General features: G+C 34.1%; 1 protein-coding gene and 1 pseudogene across 1 annotated transcript; both read right to left on the reverse strand.

Annotated features, from left to right (window-relative positions):
- Positions 1–932: 932 nt before the first annotated feature.
- LOC106393341 lies at positions 933–2,606 on the reverse strand. Its single transcript, XM_013834046.1, has one exon. The coding sequence runs from the start codon at positions 2,604–2,606 to the stop codon at positions 933–935; it is 1,674 nt and encodes a 557-aa protein (XP_013689500.1).
- A 13,188-nt stretch (positions 2,607–15,794) lies between these two features.
- On the reverse strand, positions 15,795–18,544 carry LOC106395363 (annotated as a pseudogene).
- Between the last annotated feature and the right edge of the window lie 2,847 nt (positions 18,545–21,391).

Raw genomic sequence — 21,391 nt, forward strand, 5'->3', positions numbered from 1 at the left:
TCTTGGAGTCGTCTATCAAACCTGAAGACTCCTTTCTTTTTGGCCTCATCTTGGTCGAAAAAAGTAATTAAAGGCCTGTGATCGGAGCCTTCGAAGCGGAGATACTGGCAGTAGCCTGAGGGAAAAATCTCAGACCAAGCACAATTAGCCATTGCTCTATCTAAGCGGGATTGTATAAAATGGCTATAACGCACACCGCGCCAAGATAAAGTGTTTCCTGTATGTTGGACGTCCCATAAACCGGCTTGGGAGACAAAATTCCTAAAGGAGAGGAAGGAGCCCTCCCATCGTAAGGGACCACCTTCTTTCTCGGAATTGTCAAGTATATCGTTAAAATCACCGGTAAGTAACCAGGCCTCATCTGGTTGAGCACTCAAGATCATGAGTCGTTCCCAAAAGGCAGCTCTTTCTTCTTGGCGTGGAGCGCCATAAACGAAGGTGACGAAGAAAGAGTTTTGTTTTGATTTAATCTGAGTGTCAATCAGGTTGGGAGAAGAGTCCAAAATTTCTACTTCAACATCATCTTTCCAAGACAAAGAGAGACCTCCACTAAGACCAACAGGAGGTACAGTGAAATGATTAACATAAGCGGTTCGCTTGAAATGTTTGAAAATAGCTTCATCTTGTTGTTTGGTCTCCATTAGAAACACAATGTCCGGGGAGAAACGTTTCCGAAGCCCCTTTAGACGTCGAACTGTAGGGGTGCTTCCAATGCCCTGACAGTTCCATGCCACACACGCTAAGGAAGAACGTTTGGCAGATCCCGAAAATCACCACCCGTTTGCTGATTCCTGGTATAATTCGTGCAGGAGGAAGCTCCTGAGTGTTGTCCGTAACTTCTTGTGGCAAAGATGCATCCGCTGCTCCTGATCCTCTAGTGTGCATGCTGCGAGGAGAGTTTTGGATTTTTGACACTCGACGTTTCTTGAGACTTATGCCTTGCAAGGGGCTCCGGGGAGCCCTCTTTCTAGTTGTAGGCTTCTTTGGTACTGCCTTAGTCGGGGGTTTCGGAACTGTTTGAGTTCTTGAAGCATTGGTGGTCTGCAAAGTCTCTTCTTCTGCTGAGGGGCCTTAGAAGGAGCATCCTCTTCTGGGTACTGGTCTGGCAGACCTTCCAAACGAAGGGAAACATGGACACGATCCTCGCTCAGAGTTCGAATAGGAGAGGAGGGAGACTCTGGTAATGATAATCTTTCAGTAGCAGGAACTCTGGACCCTGAGGGTTTAGAGGCGCTGTCAACAACCTGATTGCGAAGATTGTCCTCTAAGTACTGAATTTCCACATCCTGCAGCCTGTTACTTTCAGAGTTTGAGCTAGGAACTCCATACTGGAGTACGATATTCCCAGAAGAGGGTAGGGAGAGACGGTGAAGCGCTGATTTCCTCACCATTGAGGCGCTTTCATCAACCTTTCCGGTAGGTGGAGGTGAAATCATCTGTTCACGTGCCGGTCTTGGAGAAGGAGTGTGAGATGGAGTTTGAGAGGTGTGTCCCTGGTGGTGTGTAGCAGGAGCTGCTGTGAAAGCTTTCTCCACCCACACTTTGGTACTTTCCTTCTCATATAGCGGTTGGCGTCTGGAACCCTCACTTCGATTAGAAATAGTGGGTCTTGCTATGGCAACTTGAGTTTGGGAGTTTGAAGGTCGGTGTGTGACAGACTGGTTGCTGTACGATATGGGGTCTCGGGCATAGCTCCTTGAGTGAGTAGCTACCTGTTCCTTCCCCTCTAGGAGCGATCTAGAATCTGCATCTCTAGCGTAGCGACGAGAATCTTCATACCTTGAGTTAGAGTAAGGTCTGCTGTCAGAGGCCCTTCCGTTTCCTCGATTGTTAATGGGGAGGAATCGAGAAAGTCTCCTCTCATCCTGTCTCCTTTTGTCTGCTTCAATACGTTTCAAGGTTTGAGACTGGTTAATCCCCACTGGTTTAGAGAGACGATCTTTGAGGGCCATAGATGAGGGGCAGTCTTTGGTTTCATGACACAGTGACTTGCAGGAGAAGCAATGCTTGTCCAAGTTTTCATATTGCAGCTCGACTACTTTTGTTTCCCCTGATGGGAGCTCAATATCAAGATGAAAATCCATAGGCCTCATGCCATTAATCAGCACACGGACCTTTCCTTTTGCTGCATCCTTGGCTTCTACATGGCCCAGTTCAGAGCCAATAGCATGAAGAGATTCGTTTGTCCATAAGTGGAGAGGTAAGCCATGAACAGCTATCCAAAAGGGGATAAGAGTAGGAAAGCTGTCCGAAACGTTAGGTTCCCACCTTTGCAAGATAATCATCCAGCGCTTAAAATGGTAAGGGCCTCTACGGAGGATGGACTGTAGATCTGCCTCTGTTTCGAATCTAAACTGAAAGAGATTGGGTCCCAGGTCGCGACCAGTGAAATTACCAACCACTGACCAGTGTTGGAGGAAGAAATCAATAAGAGCTCTAGTCTTCTGTATCGCAGGATTCGTGACTCTTCCAATCAAAGTAAGTCTGTTATCTTCGATGAGTGCAGATGTGTTGGAAGCTGGGATTTTGACTGGAGCTCTGCGGCCCCTAGAATTAGGGTTTGAAGGCCACTTCTCCTCATCAGCTCTGGAGAGTCTGTGCGACATCGTACTCTTTTCGGAACTGAAAGCAGAGTGAGAGTACGGAGATTTGTCAGTAAAACCCTAATCAAGGGTAAGGAGCTGGAGAGCAATAACAGGTCCTGCGAAAACTGCACCCAACAGTAAGTAACTACGCCCAAGATGGAGGAGTGGCGACGAAGAGATAGTTAGCTAATCTTCGCCAAGACGGAAACATGATGTTTCAACAATAGACGTCATACGGAGACGTAATAACCTTTGAACCAAGGTAGGAGGTGAAATGCTTGGATCTACTTCTGGATCCAAGCTGAAATCTTTGCTCAGAGAGAATTAGGTGCGGCGGAGGAGGGCATTAGGCGGTGGAGAATTTTGACAATGCGGTGGAGCCGTACAGATCGTATACCCGTTGAGCCATTCTCGAGAAGCGTGTCTGAGAGAAAAGGTCTTCGCACGTGTCTTCCACGCCCTAACAAACCAAAGTCTAACGTTTCAAGTTAGTCATAAAAGGAAAACTATTTTTTAATGAGAAATGATTCTCGTTAACACCAATATTGAATTTGTATGTTACACAATTCAATTCTTGTTTTAGTTTGTTGTTACAAATTAAAATTAAAAGAGATAATAAATATATTGACTTATTCAACATTAAAAAATTTTCTTAGATAAAAATTAATCTTTTTATCGTATCTCTCTTTCCAATACACTAATGTGTATTCAAAACTTTGAGCTTAAGAAATTCTCCACGTTATATACAATAGGATTTTCCTCATAATTCCAAAGTGGGACATTTTACAATGTTACAATTTAAGCTTTACAAGCAATCCACTTTGAATTTTCATTTCTTATTCAAACTAATTCTATTTTTGACATATGAAAAAAACACTTTTTCATAAAGCTCAAAAAAATAGTTAGATCATCATATAATTTCTAGTCATCAATATATTTTTTTAACACTGGCATCAATATATTTTTTTAACACTAGTCATCAGTTAGATCATCATATAATTTCTAATCTATTACGTATGATTACTAACTTCCTGCAACATATGCATATTAATGCTGAGTGGTAAGTTTAGATTTTATTTGTTACGTGAACGATTACACTTACTAGCCCAATTTTCAAATCTAAGAACTCGAGTAGGTATCTTGCCTTGTTTTATGATTTCCATCTCTTTTTATTTTATTTCTGTTCGTCATGTTTGCATTGAATTTTCTAGGTCTGGACAAATAAATTGAATCGGAAAATCCAAACCAAACCAGATAAAAATGAATCTGAATTGACCCGAACCGACATAAATAGGGAATGGGTTTTGTTTTCCGGTATTTAGGATTTTACGTTTTACCCGAACTGGGCCCAAATGGATATCCGGAAAACCTGAAAAACTAAAAAGAACTTATATCAAACCCAATATCATTTCTTAGTATGTACTCCAAACACACTAATATATTATTGAATAGCTAAGACAATTACCCATGACTTCTGGATCGACTGATCGACGTCAGCGCAGATAAAATCAAGGCATATTCAGGGCCGGTTCGATGGTGTCATTGGCTCTGGGGCAATTTTTTTTTTTTAATTTCCAAACTATTATTTTTCTTTAAAAAAACTGATAGATATATGTTTTCTTTTCAAAATACCAGAAGTATTTTTAAAAATAAATCTATTAAAATAAAAAAACATACTTTCATATAAAAAAATTTGGACACCTTTTTTATTTTTAATATAAAATACATGTATTTTTTAAAAAAAAATCGGGCTATTATCTATTAAAAAATAGGGGGATAACGGATTGGGTCCGGGGTGATCGCACCCACACCCTCTATCTAAGCCGGCACTGGGCATATTCAACAGTTTTCCCATGGAATTTTGTACATCATACCGTGGTTGCAAAAAAAATGGTAATTCATGCCCACCAACATTTCTAGAGAACCGTCCCGAAAACTCTACTAAACTCAAATTTATATAGTGACTAGGGCCGGCCCGCCCTACGGGCGGAATGAAAATTAACAAATAATTTAAGTAGTTGGAGTACATATTATATATATATATATATATATATATATATTGTTATTATTTAAAAATATACATATTAGTTAGATTTTGTACATATTGTATATGAACACTAAATAAACCATATTATCTGAAAAATTAGTTATTTTTAAAATTAAACATTAATTGTTATTTTTTAAGATGATTTTTTTTGTTAAGTAATCTATGTTTTAATTATATGCTAAGAATTGGATGTGGCATTACATCATTATCATTTTTGTTAGTATAAAAGAAACAAACTTGTAAATAAATTCACATATTTTTTTTCAATTCTATATACGTTAGTGGATTTTCAAATGTTCTTACTAAATTTAGTTTTTGCAGTAGATTATTGTTAAAATTTTATTTGAGTTAAAATGTATAATTAATTATAAAATTATTTATGTAATTAATATATCTGACCCAGATAATAGAAAATATACATGTTTGATATAACTTTTTATATTTATTATATTTGAAAATCAATTAAACCATGTTTTTTTTTGAAGTAAATGTTACAGTTTAGTTGACAAAAATGTTACTAATTAATTTTCATAACATAAATTTTAAATTTTAATTTCTTAAAATTCATTTTTTTGATTATAAATTTACTAAATTTTACGATAGATTATTGTTGAAACTTTATTTAAGTTAAAATGTATAATTAACTATAGTATTATTTATGTAATATTAGATATTTTATTACTATATAATATTAGTATTAATATGCTGGTCAATAAACCTAGGGTAAAACGCGTTTTGCGCGGGATGTTCCATTATATTTTCCTTTAATATTTGTTTTTAGTTTAAGAATTTGTTTTATTTTTGTGTGGGTTATTTATTTTTGAAGTAGGTTTCTTAAAAAAAATAGGGAAAATTTGGATAAATGCACTTCAATAAGAATATAATTTGAAAAATACACCTTTGTTTAAGCTTTTTGAAAAATACACTTATCTATATATAAATTTACCAAATTGCCCAATCTTAATAGTTATCAATTTCTATTAAACAATTTTTAAAAAAATTATTTTAAAAGAAAATCGTTAGAGATAGGGATTTGTGAATCCACTGTTCAGAATTTTTTCCAATTCTTTCATATACACATGAAAGTAATCTTTCGATAAGACTTCAATGCAAGCAACACCATATGTTTTCTGTGACTTTAAACTGTTGGTATGTGTTGTTGGTATGTGTTTGTTCTTCCTCTGCCTTTCTTTTTCCATTACTTTCTTTTTGAATCTTGTACTCCATCTCTATATAAACAACATAAATTAAAAAATTTGTAAGATACACGAATCAAATCATTGGCTCAAACAGATTTATTGGATTTTCATGACACGTGAAAAAAGAAGAACAAACCGATGAATAATAATCAGTGCAATTCTTTTTCATATTCAAAAAAAAAAACACATATCCGAATACATCATATTAGGTAGAACTTACTTGGCTCCAGTAGAGAAGATGAAAATTTTGTAGAGACAAACGTGACTTGCTTTTCTTTTTTAACAACGTGACTTGTTTATGTAAGTTGAAGAAAATAAAATAAAGGGAAATCTGTATAAACATCATGATAAAGTCAAAACAAGTCATAATTCACATGTTTATATTTGTTATTGTAAAATTTAAATGGTAAAATAACATATTTATCTCAACACACATATTTATCTAATTTTAATGATATTATTTTATTAGTTTCGAATTTATATATTAATTTCGAATTATATCTTGGATAAAAAGGTCAATTCATAATTAAGGAAGTGTATTTTTCAAAAGTTAAAATAGAAAATGCAATTATCAAATTTCAAATCCTAAATAGGGTATTTTGCAAATTATCCCAAAAAAATATCATTTTTTTTGTTGAACTTGCTTGTTGTCAGAGACTCTAGGAGTTTTGTTACTATTAAATAAGTTTTATAATTCAATTATTGTGATTATTAATGAAGTTGTGTTATATTTCTATTACATTGGTATAGATATTTTAAATTATTTGTTTAATATAAAGTATCTAATTTAACTTTTTATTTGTTTGTTGTCAGGCTAATTTATACTGTGTCTTTTTGAATTATATAAAAAACATTTTAATTTTATAAAAAATTAAAATTATTTTTAAAATTATTCAATACATAATTATTTAATTTTCACATCTATTTTACAATAATATTTTTTTTTGTATTAATACCAATTTTATGAAAATTCAAAGCTATTTAAATTTATTCTCATTATATGTAACATTAACTTTCTCAATTTAAAAATTCTAATTGATTCGATTTAATACAAAAACATAGACAATTCCTTTTGATATGTTTATTTCTTGTATTTAGTTTAATTTTGTTCATTTTTATTAAAAATCATGATTTATATGATCCTGAAAAGGAATAACTCTATCATTATAACAAAAAACGTATTTTAAATCAGGTACACAACACAAAAACCTAATACTAATTGATTCTAATTAGAAAAGATACATGTTTGTTTGGATTTTGTATATGTGCGTATTTAAAATCCAAACGAACTATACTATCCTAATAAATAACTATGATTTTCAGAACAAAAGATACTGATTTATTAATAGAAAAATAATTTCTAACATTAAACTCATCAAATATAATTGATTTATGATGTATTAACAATTTACTATCTATCCTATAACTACATCTAAATAATTGATTGTTATTTATTGATATTCTTATTGTACTTCAAAATTAGTTACTTATATTTAATGTAAAAAATATTATTAAGCTATTACTTTTTGCATAGTAATAATGATTAATGATTATATGACCACTTAATAAATCTCGTAATTGCTAACAAAATGGTTTTTTCACAACATAAAAGTAAATGTTAAGATGTTAATGACAAAATGATCAAAAAAGTGAGAACTAATTTTCAAGTTTATATATATAGAAAGTGTAAAAAAAAAATTATATATAGGTAAATTTTATTGGCCATATTCGCTTTCTTTAAAACGAAACACAAATTACAAAGTCTGATAAGCCCATTTCATTCTATTTACATCCTTCGTTACTGACCTAATCAATCTATTGCTAAGGAAAGAGGAAAAAAAAATTCACGTCTGTACACGTATTGACGCATGAGAGAAGAAAATTTGAGACGGAGACGGCACCAGCAATTCTATGAACCCTCATAGTTCCGTCGTCGGGGATATCAAACATCCGTTTAGCTCGTTCTTCACTGTGTAATCCAACGTTCTTCACGGCAATCTAAATACATTTAAGAAGCATCACACTTGATCTGTTGAACATTTACGTAGTCGTTTCACCTTTCAGCCTAAATTGTGAACATTCTTGACCAGAGAAGACCTCAGGATCTCAGTCAGCTAAAGCCAAAATCTGTCCAAAACCAGAGAAGTAACTCTGACCCAATAAATTAGAGGCATGCATAGCCTGCTAGAGTCTCAGAGAATCATCAGCCCAAATGTCGCTCCCATCGTTCCTGTACATACACAGAAAGAAAAAAGACAATATCATGAGAGAACATAATGGGTTTCAGACTTGATAAGATCAATAGAGATGTCAAATGGGCTGTCCATGTCCAATGGGCATGTCCAAATGGACAAAGCAGTTTATTGGACATTATTTTTTTGAAGCCCAAATTGTACCAAGTCCAAATTGTCCAGACCAAATTGGACCATTCCAAATGGGCCTTCCGCAGAGCCCAAATAGATTTTCTACTTTAACATGCTAAGTCCATAAAAACATAAAGTTCAGACGTTTTTACACATTAAGGTTCATATGTTATACACATCCAAAGCATTGACAAGTTCATACATTAAGGTTCATACACCAATACACAATCTAAAGCATAAGTAAATACATAAGATATGAGAATAGCTTGTGAAGTTCTGATGGTCCTCTTCTTCTTTATCTTCTCAGCCTCTCGGTCTCCTTTCATAATGAAACACAGAAGTTAATCAAGTTATCATCACACAAGCAGATACCACAAGCAGATACACATCACATCAGTTCAAGTAATCACAGACATGAAGTGATCTAAAGAAAAACATGATGCATAAATCCCAATTTAGTTCATGATAACTAACCAATAAGATTACCATAAAGCTCATAACATGAATACAAGAGATATGCTTCACAGGACACGAACAACAGTAACAACATTAATTATACCTTTAGGGTTTAGTTGAGTCGGGTCTTCTTCTTCCTTCCACTTCCTTCTGCTTCCTCATTGGCATCTTCCTTACCTTCCTCATCTAAATCGCATCCAGCTATCAAAAGCAAGAAGTTCAATCAATAGTTTCACATATCAAAGCTCAATTATCAATTCAACAAACTCACCAATCACTTCAAAACCACGAAGCCAGTTTCTAGCGCAAATCAAAGCTTGGACATTTGAGGGAAGAAGGCGGCTCCTGTACTTGCTAAGAACCCGACTTCCCACACTGAAGGATGACTCAGACGACACTGTTGTTATTGGGATGCATAGGACATCACATGCCATTCGAGATAGCTCCCTAAACCGGTTTGAATTGTTCTTCCAATACTTGATGACATCTAACTTTTGATTTGCAACCATATCAAGCACAGGTTCACTCAGATACAAATCCAAAGCAGATTTCCTTGTTCCTGCTTGTTGAGAGAAGAACTCATAGAAGCCCTGCAAAGAAAGAGGTTATTAAACCATCTGTTTCTACTTCTTGTGATAACTTAAATACACATCTAAAGTATTGGTTTTAAATAACTTACCCCATAACCAGCTGGTAAAGCATCTGCTTCTACTTCTTGTGAACTATGCGCACTAGTATTCTTCTTGTAATCTCCATACAGCTTCAACATCCTTTTGCGTATGTAATCCATTCGGGATTTACAAGTTGTTGGATCTGAACTGTGGTAGCAGTACTCCAAAACCTTGAACTTTAGCCTAGGATCTAACACTGCTGCAATGGCTAAAATGTCGCTGTACTCTTCCTAGTACTTAACAAACTTTAGCCTAGGATCTTAGATCAAGACTCTTTCTGCCTTCATTGTTGTTGCCCGCCATGAGATAAGCTTATGAAGCTCGGAACTCAAGCTTTCTATCTCAGATTATCAATCTACAGAGGAAACTCCACCCATACCTAATTAAATAAGCCCACCAAAAGGGAAGACTAAGATTTTATTCATGTACGCAAGAAAATCTGAGCAGACGATCAAACAACAAAGGATTGAAAATCACATATCAGATTTCTTGTTCAAATCTGAAAAAAAAAACTGAATCTGATTTAGATAGAAGTTTATATATTCGGTTACAATCATGGGACAGATCAATTTGTAACCACGACCAAAACATCAAACTAACAAAAGGTATAAACAGTTGATTCAAAGGATGAATCGGAAGGGAAGAACAAAAAACGTTGCTTTTCTCTGTCTCGAAGATGTGTAGAGAGAGAACAGACAGAGAAAGCTCACCACCACGTTTGACGTTCCTCGCCTCCCAGAACCGCAGGAGCCGTGCCTCGACGACGGAAGAGCACTTGCCGGTTTTCATGTCGGAGAAAAAAACTCTCGAAATTAGCCATAACAACATGAATCAGAATATTGGAAGAGATAGAAAAAGAAGATGAGTTTGAAGCAAGAAGAACTCACATATTTATACAAATCCACACCACATAGGAGATACAAAGTTATAACTCCGCCCGTTTCAGTCAGAGGAAAGAATCACAGGCGTCATGCGTTGCTGTCACAGGAATGGAGAGACGGAATGCAGATCTACGATCGATCAATTAGGATTAGAGGGTTCATTCAACCGTCTCGGCTGAACAGAACAACAAAACCGGAGCCCAACACACGATGAGTAACACGTGTCGGTCTGAGAGAGCTCGACTTATCTATGTGGCAGAGGACGTGGCGCAAGGAGAAGGGATTAAACTATACTTTATAATAATAGATATAAATAATGGTATAGTTGGAGAATTTACTTTTGATGCAAATTGCATCTGTTTTGACTTCTGGCTCATACTGATGCTGTCAATGAATACTACGAGTTGGGGTGTACTGTGTGCGGTCCTTTGACCACTCTCCAGCATTACAGTAAAATTAAACTCCCCAAGCTCATTAACATTATTCACTGTAAGCTCATTAACAATAATTTTTGCTGTAAGCTCATTAACAACAATACTGCAAGCTTATTAACAATAATTTTTGCTTGGAATAGTGATAGACAATAGAATAAGTCACTGTAATATTCTTTCGGTGACTAGGTGCAAATGAATTTGGAGATGGAGCGGTTGAAGATTGTGCCAAAGCATGTTCTGCTTTCTGCACTAACGACACTACTAAGCTTGCAGTAGAAACTGCCTAAACAATCATATCCACGAAGATATACAAAATCAAAGTTCAAAGTGTTGTTCTTGTGTTCAGGGTGGGCCTCGGGCTAAAACCCATGAAGCAAGGGCTTTAGGCGCCTGAATTCACATATATTGTAAGGCACCAAACTTCAATGGTGTTGAACTAGTACAACTAGAAAAAATTTAGAGTGTTGAACTAGTACAACTAGGAGAAGTTAAAAGTGTTTACGTAGTAGAACTTGGAAAAGTTTAAAGTGTTTAACTAGTAGAACTATGAGGGGTTTAAGTTTTAGACTAGAATAACTCATTTTAGTTATAATAGTTGAACAATTTAAATTCCTTCTAGTTCTACTAGTTCAACACTTTAATATTATCCTAGTTGTACTAGTTCAACACTTTAAACTTTTTTTAGTTCAACTAGTTTAAGATCCCGCCTTGTGCCTGATGAACATTATCTATATAAATTATTTTTACGTACTATTAATCATTTTGCATTATTTTACATAATATGAAAAACAAAATAATTGAGAAATCATTAACTATTACATATATATTAAATTGGTGCAAGAACATAAATCAAAACAATCACTCTTGTTTATATACAATCAGTTTTTTTATGAGTACATCTTAACAATCACTTGAATTTAGTTTGTATGGTATAGAATTAAATTCAACTGATAAAGTATGATTATCTATTAGTAAGACTTCCTCAGCACATCATTTATATCTTTTTATAATAAAGTTTTCAATGTAGGTCTTTAGTAGTTTTAGAATTATTATCGCACATATGGATGCAAAGTTACCACATTGGTTTACAGAGTCAACATGAGTCTTTGAATGTTTGTTGTAGAAAAAAACATAAAATAATAAATAAATAAATAAAGTTTTTCTTCATGGAGTACAATCAGGTAACAACTACTATGTATGGCAGAACCATCATCAGTTTCTCATGGTGAGACGATCTGAATTTGTGGCACCAACGTCGTGGGCACATGAACACAATGCACATGACTGAACTGATCAATAAAGAAATAGTTAGTGTTGTTTCTCAGCTAACAGAAGAAACAAGATGGTGTGTGGTCCATGCAACAAAAGAAAACAAGACAAATTACATCACAATGCAGTTCAAGATGTCCAGTCCAAATACTTGCTTGATTTGATACACATGGATCTGATGGCGCATATGCAAACTGAGATCATTACCGTGAACAAGTATGTACTTTTTAATTGATAATTTCTCACGTTTTACTTGAGTTAGGTTCATTCGTGAAAAATATGATACACTGAAAAAGTTCAAGATATGGATGCTTCAACTCAAAAATGGGAAGAGAACCTAGAAGCAGATTTGCAGTGATCATAGAAGAGAATTTCAGAATAAAGCTACTTTATGTGAGCAACATGGGATCAACCATCAATTTTCAGCACTGAAAATTTCTCAGTAGAATGGTAGAGTGGAAAGGAAGAATAGAACACTTCAAAAGATGGTGAAAGTAGACTCATTCCTCTTATAAGGCAAATGAAGCATTTGCTTCAAGCCAAGCTACAACAATGTATTTTAAACTGCCACATGTCAGAAAAAAATTGTTTTATCAATTGGTTACATATGTCTTCTTTGATCATGGGCTTACTGATCGAGCTTTTCTATAACTTTTTATTTTTGTTTTTGGTATTTTATCTTTTTCTCTTTTCTTTCGTGTAACTTGTATTATGTTACATCGTTTTATTTGTATGTAAAATTTTCTGGAATACATTTCAGCTTTTGTAGAAGACCACATTTTTGTGTGTGATTTAAGCCACCATAGACTATATGGGCCAACACAGCATGAGGGAAATAATGTTCCAACACGGTTTTAGGCGGAGGTAATATTGCATGCTACCTCATTAATCGTCAAAAATTACCGAGAAATTTAAATAAATATTTATTTTTACCAGTTCATCGAATATCGATCAGAAATTTCTGAGGAATTCATCGGGGATTTCCGACGATTTCCAAAGTATTTAACTAAATATTTATTTTTAAAATCTGTAGGGAATCTGTGGAAAATTTCTGGCGAAATCCCAAAAAAATAAATAACTATTTTTAACCTGTTAAGAATTACGGTCGGTGTATGTTATTCTGAAATAATATGGCTAAACGAGTAAACAAACCTTAAAATTATAAGGTCGACCATGTAAACTTGAGAAATTGTGTAATAATTTTCCAAAAAATTCCAAAATTTCAATAAATTAGTACACCGACATACCAATTTGGATATTTGATTATTTTCTTATATAGAATACATAACTGTTTTATCAGTTTCTGAAATGTCAAAATTGTACTAGTTGTACCAGTAATATAAATCTCATATATGATGGAAAGTTATACCAGTTATACCAGCTGTTTATATGTTTAGCTTTAGGGATTGTATCAATATCCTCACATCTTAACTTTTGTAAAAATATGTTCGATATTTGCTTTTCATAATAACATGGGCAATGTAGTAAACAAATATTAAAAACATAAGATATTTAAAGAGTGTAATGTAATAATTTAATTAATTTTTTTTTTTAAAACTCAACTAAAATAGATAAAACTTTGTCACCATAAACCAATTAGGATATATGTTATCTATTTCATATGGAAAATATGATTTACTATCATGCTAGTTATAGTAGTTAGACATTGTACATGAATTATACCATTTATATACTAGTTATCCTATTTGTTAACATGGGTGGTTGTACAAGTTATACTAGTTATACCTAGCCAAAAAAGAGAAAGCTAGAAAGGACGCCGTATGAATGTGATTGAAGAAGGAAATAAATAATATTGCGGTCGAGGTTGAAGAAGAAGGTGACGGCCAAATGATCGTATGGTTCTGATTGAAAAAATGAAAAGATGATATTGAGATTGTTCAATCACTAATGGTAATTTTACTGTTTCTTGGTCCACTCAGAATAAAGTTAGTCGTATAAAATTATTTGAAGACCACTAACCCTTCGAGATTAGTGTCATTCTCTTTGGTTCTATTTGGTTACTAGAGAATAAAAACGAATTATAGTAAAAAATCTATAAATTAATAATGTTGGAACTTCGAAATTTTATTAACTTATAGAGCTATTAATTTACAAAATGTTTTTTTTTATATAATTTTTTTATTTTAAAATATATATATATTTTTTTTGCTGAATTTTTTATTTTTTTTATAGAATTTAAATGTGGTTTTAGATATAATTTTACTAAATCTCATCAAAATATATTAAGTGTTAAAAATACATTAAGGGCTAAAAATATAAAAGTATTTCCATTGTGAATATAAAACATACAATATAATAGTTGTTTCATACTTATATAAAATGTATATACATACAAATTATTAACTTATGTAAAATGTTTATACATACTTATATAAAAGTAATTACATACGATTTTCTAAAAATGTATCATTTTATTGTTTTGTGTCATATTTTGAATCGGTCCAATTTAGGACCTGAGAAATTTATTAATTTATTGTGTTTATTAATTTATATAAGTATGTATAAACATTTTATATAAGTTAATAATTTGTATGTATATACATTTAATATAAGTATTAATTTATAGAGTTACTAGGGTACCCGAAAATCGAAGAAAAAAAGTGACCAATTCTAACGCAAACCAGTAACCGAATGTCCCCAGGCCTAACCAAAACCAAATAAACAAAGCTAACAAGAATCAGATGATAAAGGAGCTTACCCAAGTACTCGGTTTATCCTCACAACACATACCAGCTCATCACGCTGAATACACAACATGATAGAACCATATTATATAAACTACGGCGAACTGACTATTGTAAAGAATAAAAATAATAAGATTATACCAAAGATTAAAAAAAAAGATGATTCAACTGCAGAGTCGATATATTATCTCTTTCCTTAACTCAAAATACGTCCCGTAGTGCGACGGCTTGATAACGTAATGAGTCTCAGGATACAACTGCAAAAAAATTTCTGATTTGCGTCGCTCTATCAGAAACTTGGCGAAACTAGTTTTGTATATACTCTCGGACTTAAGGAAAATATCAAAGAAAAAGAAGATAAAAAAAAAATGTGAGGGATTTGTTTTTCTATGCGTGTATGAACGAGCCTTACACGTTTGATATTTAACTTCTAAAGTTAAAGCTACGTTACATATTATGGAGCCAACCAACGTTTATATTGTAGTGCAGTAATGGAAATTGATTCTCCACTACGTGGACAAGACTTTTTCTTGGGTTCACCCCTTAGAGTGAACCTTTAGGTTCACCAACCAATAGAAAGTTGTCATTTTAGATCTAGTATTTTTTAATTAAGGAAATAAAATAACTTGCCAAATTATATTATGCTTTTAAAATAAAAATAAAAAATTAAATAAATAAAAATAACAATATTTCTAAGAAAAGATTATTTTAAAAAAACTATTTATTTTTAAAATTTAGAGTTTAGTGTTTAAGATTTATAATTTAGAATTTATCCAAATGTTTAGTGTTTTTCCAAGGGTTTAGGGTTTACCTAAGGGTTTAGGGTTTACCCAAGGGTTTAAGGTTTTCCCAAGAGTTTAGGATTAGAGTTTAGGGTTTAGTGTTTTGTTGACAACATGTTTAGCATTTTTCCAAGGGTTTATGGGTTTACCCAAGGATTTAGGGTTTACCCAAAGATTTAGGGTTTACCCAAGGATTTAGGGTTTAGGATTTGAGTTTAGGGTTTAGTATTAGAGTTTAGGGTTTAGGGTTTTGTTGACAACATTATTTTTTTTTTGAATTCGTTTTTTTATATATTATTTTTATTTATTTTTAAATTTTATTTTGAAAAGATAATATAATTTGCCAAATTATTTGGTTTCTTTAATTAAAAGATACTAGATTTAAAATGACAATTTTCTATTGGTTGGTGAACCTAAAGGTTCACCATAGGGGGTGAACCCAAGAATAACTCCGTTGACAAAGTAGTTATTGCTTTTTCTTTGACCAAATCAATTCAAAGCCAATGAATTACTTTTGTGGGTTTGCATTTTTATGCTTTAATAAAACATAAAAGATTATCACTAATAAAATTTGAAAGAATAAGTTAATTGATATATTGTTCAATTAACAAATTCAAATCCAAATTCAAACCCAAATATCCAAAATAAAACATTTGCTAAATTTAGCCAAATATCTTTATAAGCTTTTTCTACATTTATTTTTGGATTTTCATTTCTCATTCAAAATAACTTGGATTTTGACAATCAAATACACTAACTCATAGTGTTCATGGTTACGGTTACATCGTGCCCAAATTCCAATCTTTCCGACAGATGTCTCCGTCGAAAAACCCATCGAAAAATGGTCCACACTACTTTGTCAAAAAACGAGTTCCAACACAACACACAACAGAGCCATACGAAGATAAAGGACAGCACAGATACAAACAGCTCTAATAGAGTCTACAACTCTCTCACTTGCAAAAATCTCATGTAGCCACCTCGGGTGACTAGTTGCTGCATAAAATTGTTGACGCCCTTGAGACACTTCGCCCAATGAGACCAACACATTTATGTAGACTATAGACTTTAAATAGAGTTTTTTGTTCTCTACCATTTTATTTGTTGCTGAAAATCAAATGAAAGTCGGTGCAGTTACAAAATTTCATACAGTAAAATAACATAAATCTCTTCATGAATTTAAATGTCCATCACCTAACTTCTTTTCAGGTTTCATCGTCCACGGGAGATGAAAGAATTTGTGAACGGTAACGTCCTAATTGAATTCATAGCAAGTAGCACTTCCATTGATATTTCAGGCTGTCCTCTCAATCTCTCAGTCCTTACCACATAAAAAAGATTATCTGGAAGCTGCAAAACGCCATTCAAGATCCGCATAACCGCACTCATATCCGGTCTAACCGATTCAGCCTGATACGAACACAACACACCTAGTTTCAAAACAAGCTCAATCTCACCCCTGTTTGGTTCTTGACAGATACTTTCCACAGCTGCATCAAAAAGTCTCCCTTCTTCCCAAAGCTCTAAGATCCAATCCACAAGAACTTCTTCATTCTTCGCCTCACGTCTCTCAATCAGCCTTCTACCGCAAACTACTTCAAGCATAACCAACCCAAATGCGTAAACATCAGTGCTGGTAGTTGCTCTTCCTGTTCTTAGAAACTCAGGTGCGATATACCTGAACGTTCCCGCCACTTTAGACGTCTGAGGATCAATTCCCTGATCATACAGCTTTGCCAATCCGAAATCCCCGAGCCTTGCATTCATTTCTTGGTCGATCAAAACATTAGCCGGTTTGATATCTCGATGAATGATGACCTGTACCCATTCTTGATGCAGATACAGTAGAGCAGATGCAACATCTTTGATGATCTTGAAACGTCGATCCCAAGATAGACGTTCTTGATTCTCACAATGGTACATATACTTGTCTAGGCTTCCATTGGGCATGAAGTCATAAACCAAGAAGAGATCTTCTTTATGTTTACAATATCCCAAAAGCCTGACTAAGTTGGGATATCTGAGACGACCAATGATGGAGATCTTGGAAATAAACTCGCTCTTTCTTTGACTTGAAGCATGAGAAGTCCGTTTCACAGCAATCTCTGCATCAGAACCTGGAAGTGTTCCTTTATAAACTTGACCAAAACCTCCACTTCCAAGAACTTGCTTCTCCTTGAAATCCTTTGTGGCATTGTAAAGCTCCTTGTATGAAAACCTGTGGGATCCATACTGAACCTCCCATTCCTCAAGAACCTCTTTGACCTTCTTATGCCTCATATAGAAGAGGAAACCAATCAAAGAGGTGACAAACACAGCCAATATTAAGCAGACCGCTAAGATAATCCTTGTTCTATCAGTCACGTTCTTCCGATATGGTGGAAGGGTGGGGACTACACTTATATCAAACGATGGATAGTCGACTTCAGGACCAGAGACCGAATTCAACATATAGTGGAGTGCTCCAACCGAACCGGTTGATGCCGTGAAGCCAAGATACATCTCCTCCAAAATGTAGGGTGAGAGATCTCTTTTTAAAAACAAAAGTGGTTTCAGAGAACTCAGCAGGGCTTAGGGTTACATTGAGCTGTTTATCAGGTTAAACGATTGAAAGCCGCATAACCATTCCGCTGACTAAAGAAAGATTGTGAAACTTTCCATCATTGTCATCATAGTAACCATCAGGAGCAGAGATAACAGACCTCAAGCCATTGATGTTGATCCCAACATGGTTGTCATCAAGATCTCCAAACTCTTCATCTTTATGTATATCTAGCTCGATAGCTATTATGTTATTCGAGGTCTTACCGTTGGTTGCCTTGTTGAGTAATCCGAGGTACTGGTCGGAGGAAACTCTGGGAAGGTGTCTTGTAGGAGAGAGAACGCAAGACGTACCGTGTGAGCCGGAGTGGTTATGCTCAGACACGATTCCGAAGTGGAAGTAGAGGTTGAATACGAGTTCTTCAACAAAACGGTGTTGCTGTTGAAAACTTGACCGTATGCTTTGTGGTGTTCGTTAACTTGGTGAAACCACTGGAGTCGAAAGATGCAGATCCCTCCAGGATAAGTTTGCCATTGGAGTGGTAAGTGGATGAAGACAGAGTAAAGAACAGAACAAGAACTATATGTCATACTTTAAACTCACGAGACATCTTCTGGTTTTGCTTTTTGTTTTTTTCTTTTTATTGAGTTGCTAATTGGACGAGTTCGATCGTAGTGTGATATTTATATTTCTTGTCATAGTAGTTAAGTAGGAACATAAAAGAGATGGGAACGAACGTTCTTGTGTTATTCCTTGCTATTCATAAGAAAAACATTTGTAAAGTCGTAAAGCAATCAAAAGCAATTATAGTGGGATTGGTTGAGAGCGTTTTGGTAAGAAGAATAATTGTGGGTCAAAAACTGCATCTTAACCCTTCAAAGGATTAAATAATAACACTGGAATGCATAAAAAGTTAACAATTAAAACAAAAAAGTTCCCTTTTCACAAACAAAGTTTTGTAGAACATTACACAACCATTTTATTAGAAAAAAAAACAATTACAACAAAGCTTTTTTTTCTTTTTCACGATTTAAGTTTGGACAATAAAATATATATTGTGAATCGAGAATAAAGGGAATTGGTTAATCTTATTATTAGTCCGTAGACAACGATACCTATATAGGAATACAAAATTAGGGTTTAGAACCTTTTAGAACATGGGCTTATGGGCTTCTGATGGACATTCACATTAATATTCATAACACTTCCCCTTGGATGTTCATTATACAAAATAAGTCCTAAAGCGCGTATGATGCTGCCTCGTTAAAAACCTTACTAGGAAAACCCAGTGGAAAAAACCATGGTTAAGGGAAAAAGAGTGCAGCGCGCATCTACTTTCCCTGATAAGAACATAACTTGAGATATCTGATAGAAGACAATCCAGTGTGATGAATTAACTCTTTTGTCTTGGGCTTGGACCGTTTCACTTCTCTTGATAGATCTGACACTCTTCACTGAAACTTGAATATCTTGATGACCGTAGGACGAAATGACTTCAAACCACTTAGAAATCAAAGCTAGCATCCATGTCTAACATTAGGCACCGGTCTAGCTCTGGTAAGATGTATATTTTGGATATCAGTCGAAATAAGGTATTCTGAGACAGCTTGTACATGTTCCACAAAAACAGCCATATCTCGAGTTCTATCATTGGAAATGACTTGATTCAAATTGGAGATTAAAGTAGACTCAAAGATCTTTCTCTGGACACCAATTTTATATTTTAATTCCATCAAGAAGGTCTCCTTTTATTGGTAAACTTTCGACCTTCGATTCTTTCTCGCAAATGGAATGTGTTCATGTCTTGATTCTTTTGCAAGCATGATTGATCTTTGATCATTCTGTTCTACATCTATAAATCTCGAAAATTAATTTGGAAGATTGATAACATTCCTCTTTAGGTGTCTATCATTTGCGTGTTCTTTGTTGCCTCGTTAAAACCTTAACATAGAAAACCCAATGGGACAAAACCAATGATAAGGAAAAAGAGTACAACCACGCACATCATCATATGCTCCCCCTGGAAGCATCATCTTCGGGAGATGTATTCTCAAAATATATATCATCCTTTTAGAATTTCTATAAGCATATCCTTGGTGAATAAACTCGTTATCTTGTCAGATAATCTCTTAGACCATAAGACTTTTTGTCCATAACATACTTTCACACAAAATGTCATATTTTGGTCTATTTGGGTTCCATGTCCAAATTTTCTTTTTATAGACAATATTTTAAACTTTGATATTATACATACGGGTTATTCTCTCTCTTCTTATAAAATTTACTAGTATGACCACTCTTCTTGTCATTTGAAATCACATCTTTCAATCATGTTAGAAATTATTAAATTTCCAATAATGGTATTTCATGACCAAGAATTATTTCTTTCTTTTATATGCTCAATATACTCGCGCGGTAATGTTCTCGTGAACTAACACTTACTGCTTCTAGCAGTCCAAATCCTTACGGGGTATACTGCTTCTTGCAGTTTATATTCTTTTGGATCTTTCACATAAATTTCATTTTTCCAGTGGCTCTCAGTTCTTTTTCTTTGTTGCTAGACTAAAGAAACTTGAAAGTTGATGCTTCCACCACATGATGTGTTTCTTATAGCAATTTCAGGTCTTTGTGAGAAGTCTTGTGCAACTACTCTTTTGCATCTCATAACTTTTCATCATCTCATTCATTCTTTCACATAATGACCTATTTATGTGCTACTGCCCACTAGTTTTACACCATTAGGTGTATGGACTACTTGTCCAAATACTCTCTCTTTCCAAGAGATTTAATCCCACATCTATTGCTTATTTCCATCTTGGCCAATCATTTTGTGTACACTTTTCAATAGATGGTTCATGATCCTCATTCTCATCAACTGCTACATTGCATGCATATATATTTACGACGTCGATTTGATATCAGTTCCATATTTTTCCAGACATGACATAGCTATTGAGATTTCTTTATTCTCAGGTACCTGAATCTTTTTTTCTTGTCATGTTTTCTATCTCTTTTCGAGATCTTTAATATTTCATTCCTCGATCTTGCCATTCTCATTCATGCTCTTTTTCTTTTCAGAGGATTTTTATATTTGGAATTGATAGGTCTATCACGCTTCAGGCGATTTTTAGACTCATCAGCAGTTTGATATTTTCCTTCTAGGACATCCATTTAAACATGAGCATTTACAGCTGATACTTGTGATTTAATCACTTCCTTAAGGTCAGTAAATGAGTCTGGCAACTCATATGCTAATCTTTTTAATAGAATTATCTCCATCATTCAGTTTTGGACTTTTATCCACGCTCTTTAGTCCGAGGATCATTGATAATTCATTCAACTCATTCATTCTCCAGATGTTTATTTTTCTCCCCCTAATGTTGGGTAGACTAACTTTGAGTCTTTAATTAAATCTTAAAATCAATGGAGATCATATCCCAACATATTTATAACCTCC

This window comes from Brassica napus, chromosome C2, assembly GCF_020379485.1.
Source record: "Brassica napus cultivar Da-Ae chromosome C2, Da-Ae, whole genome shotgun sequence".
Lineage (NCBI taxonomy): Eukaryota > Viridiplantae > Streptophyta > Magnoliopsida > Brassicales > Brassicaceae > Brassica > Brassica napus.

Excerpts from the sequence above, each read along its gene's own strand:
- LOC106393341 (XM_013834046.1), bottom strand. The coding sequence starts at position 2,606 with ATGTCGCACAGACTCTCCAGAGCTGATGAGGAGAAGTGGCCTTCAAAC.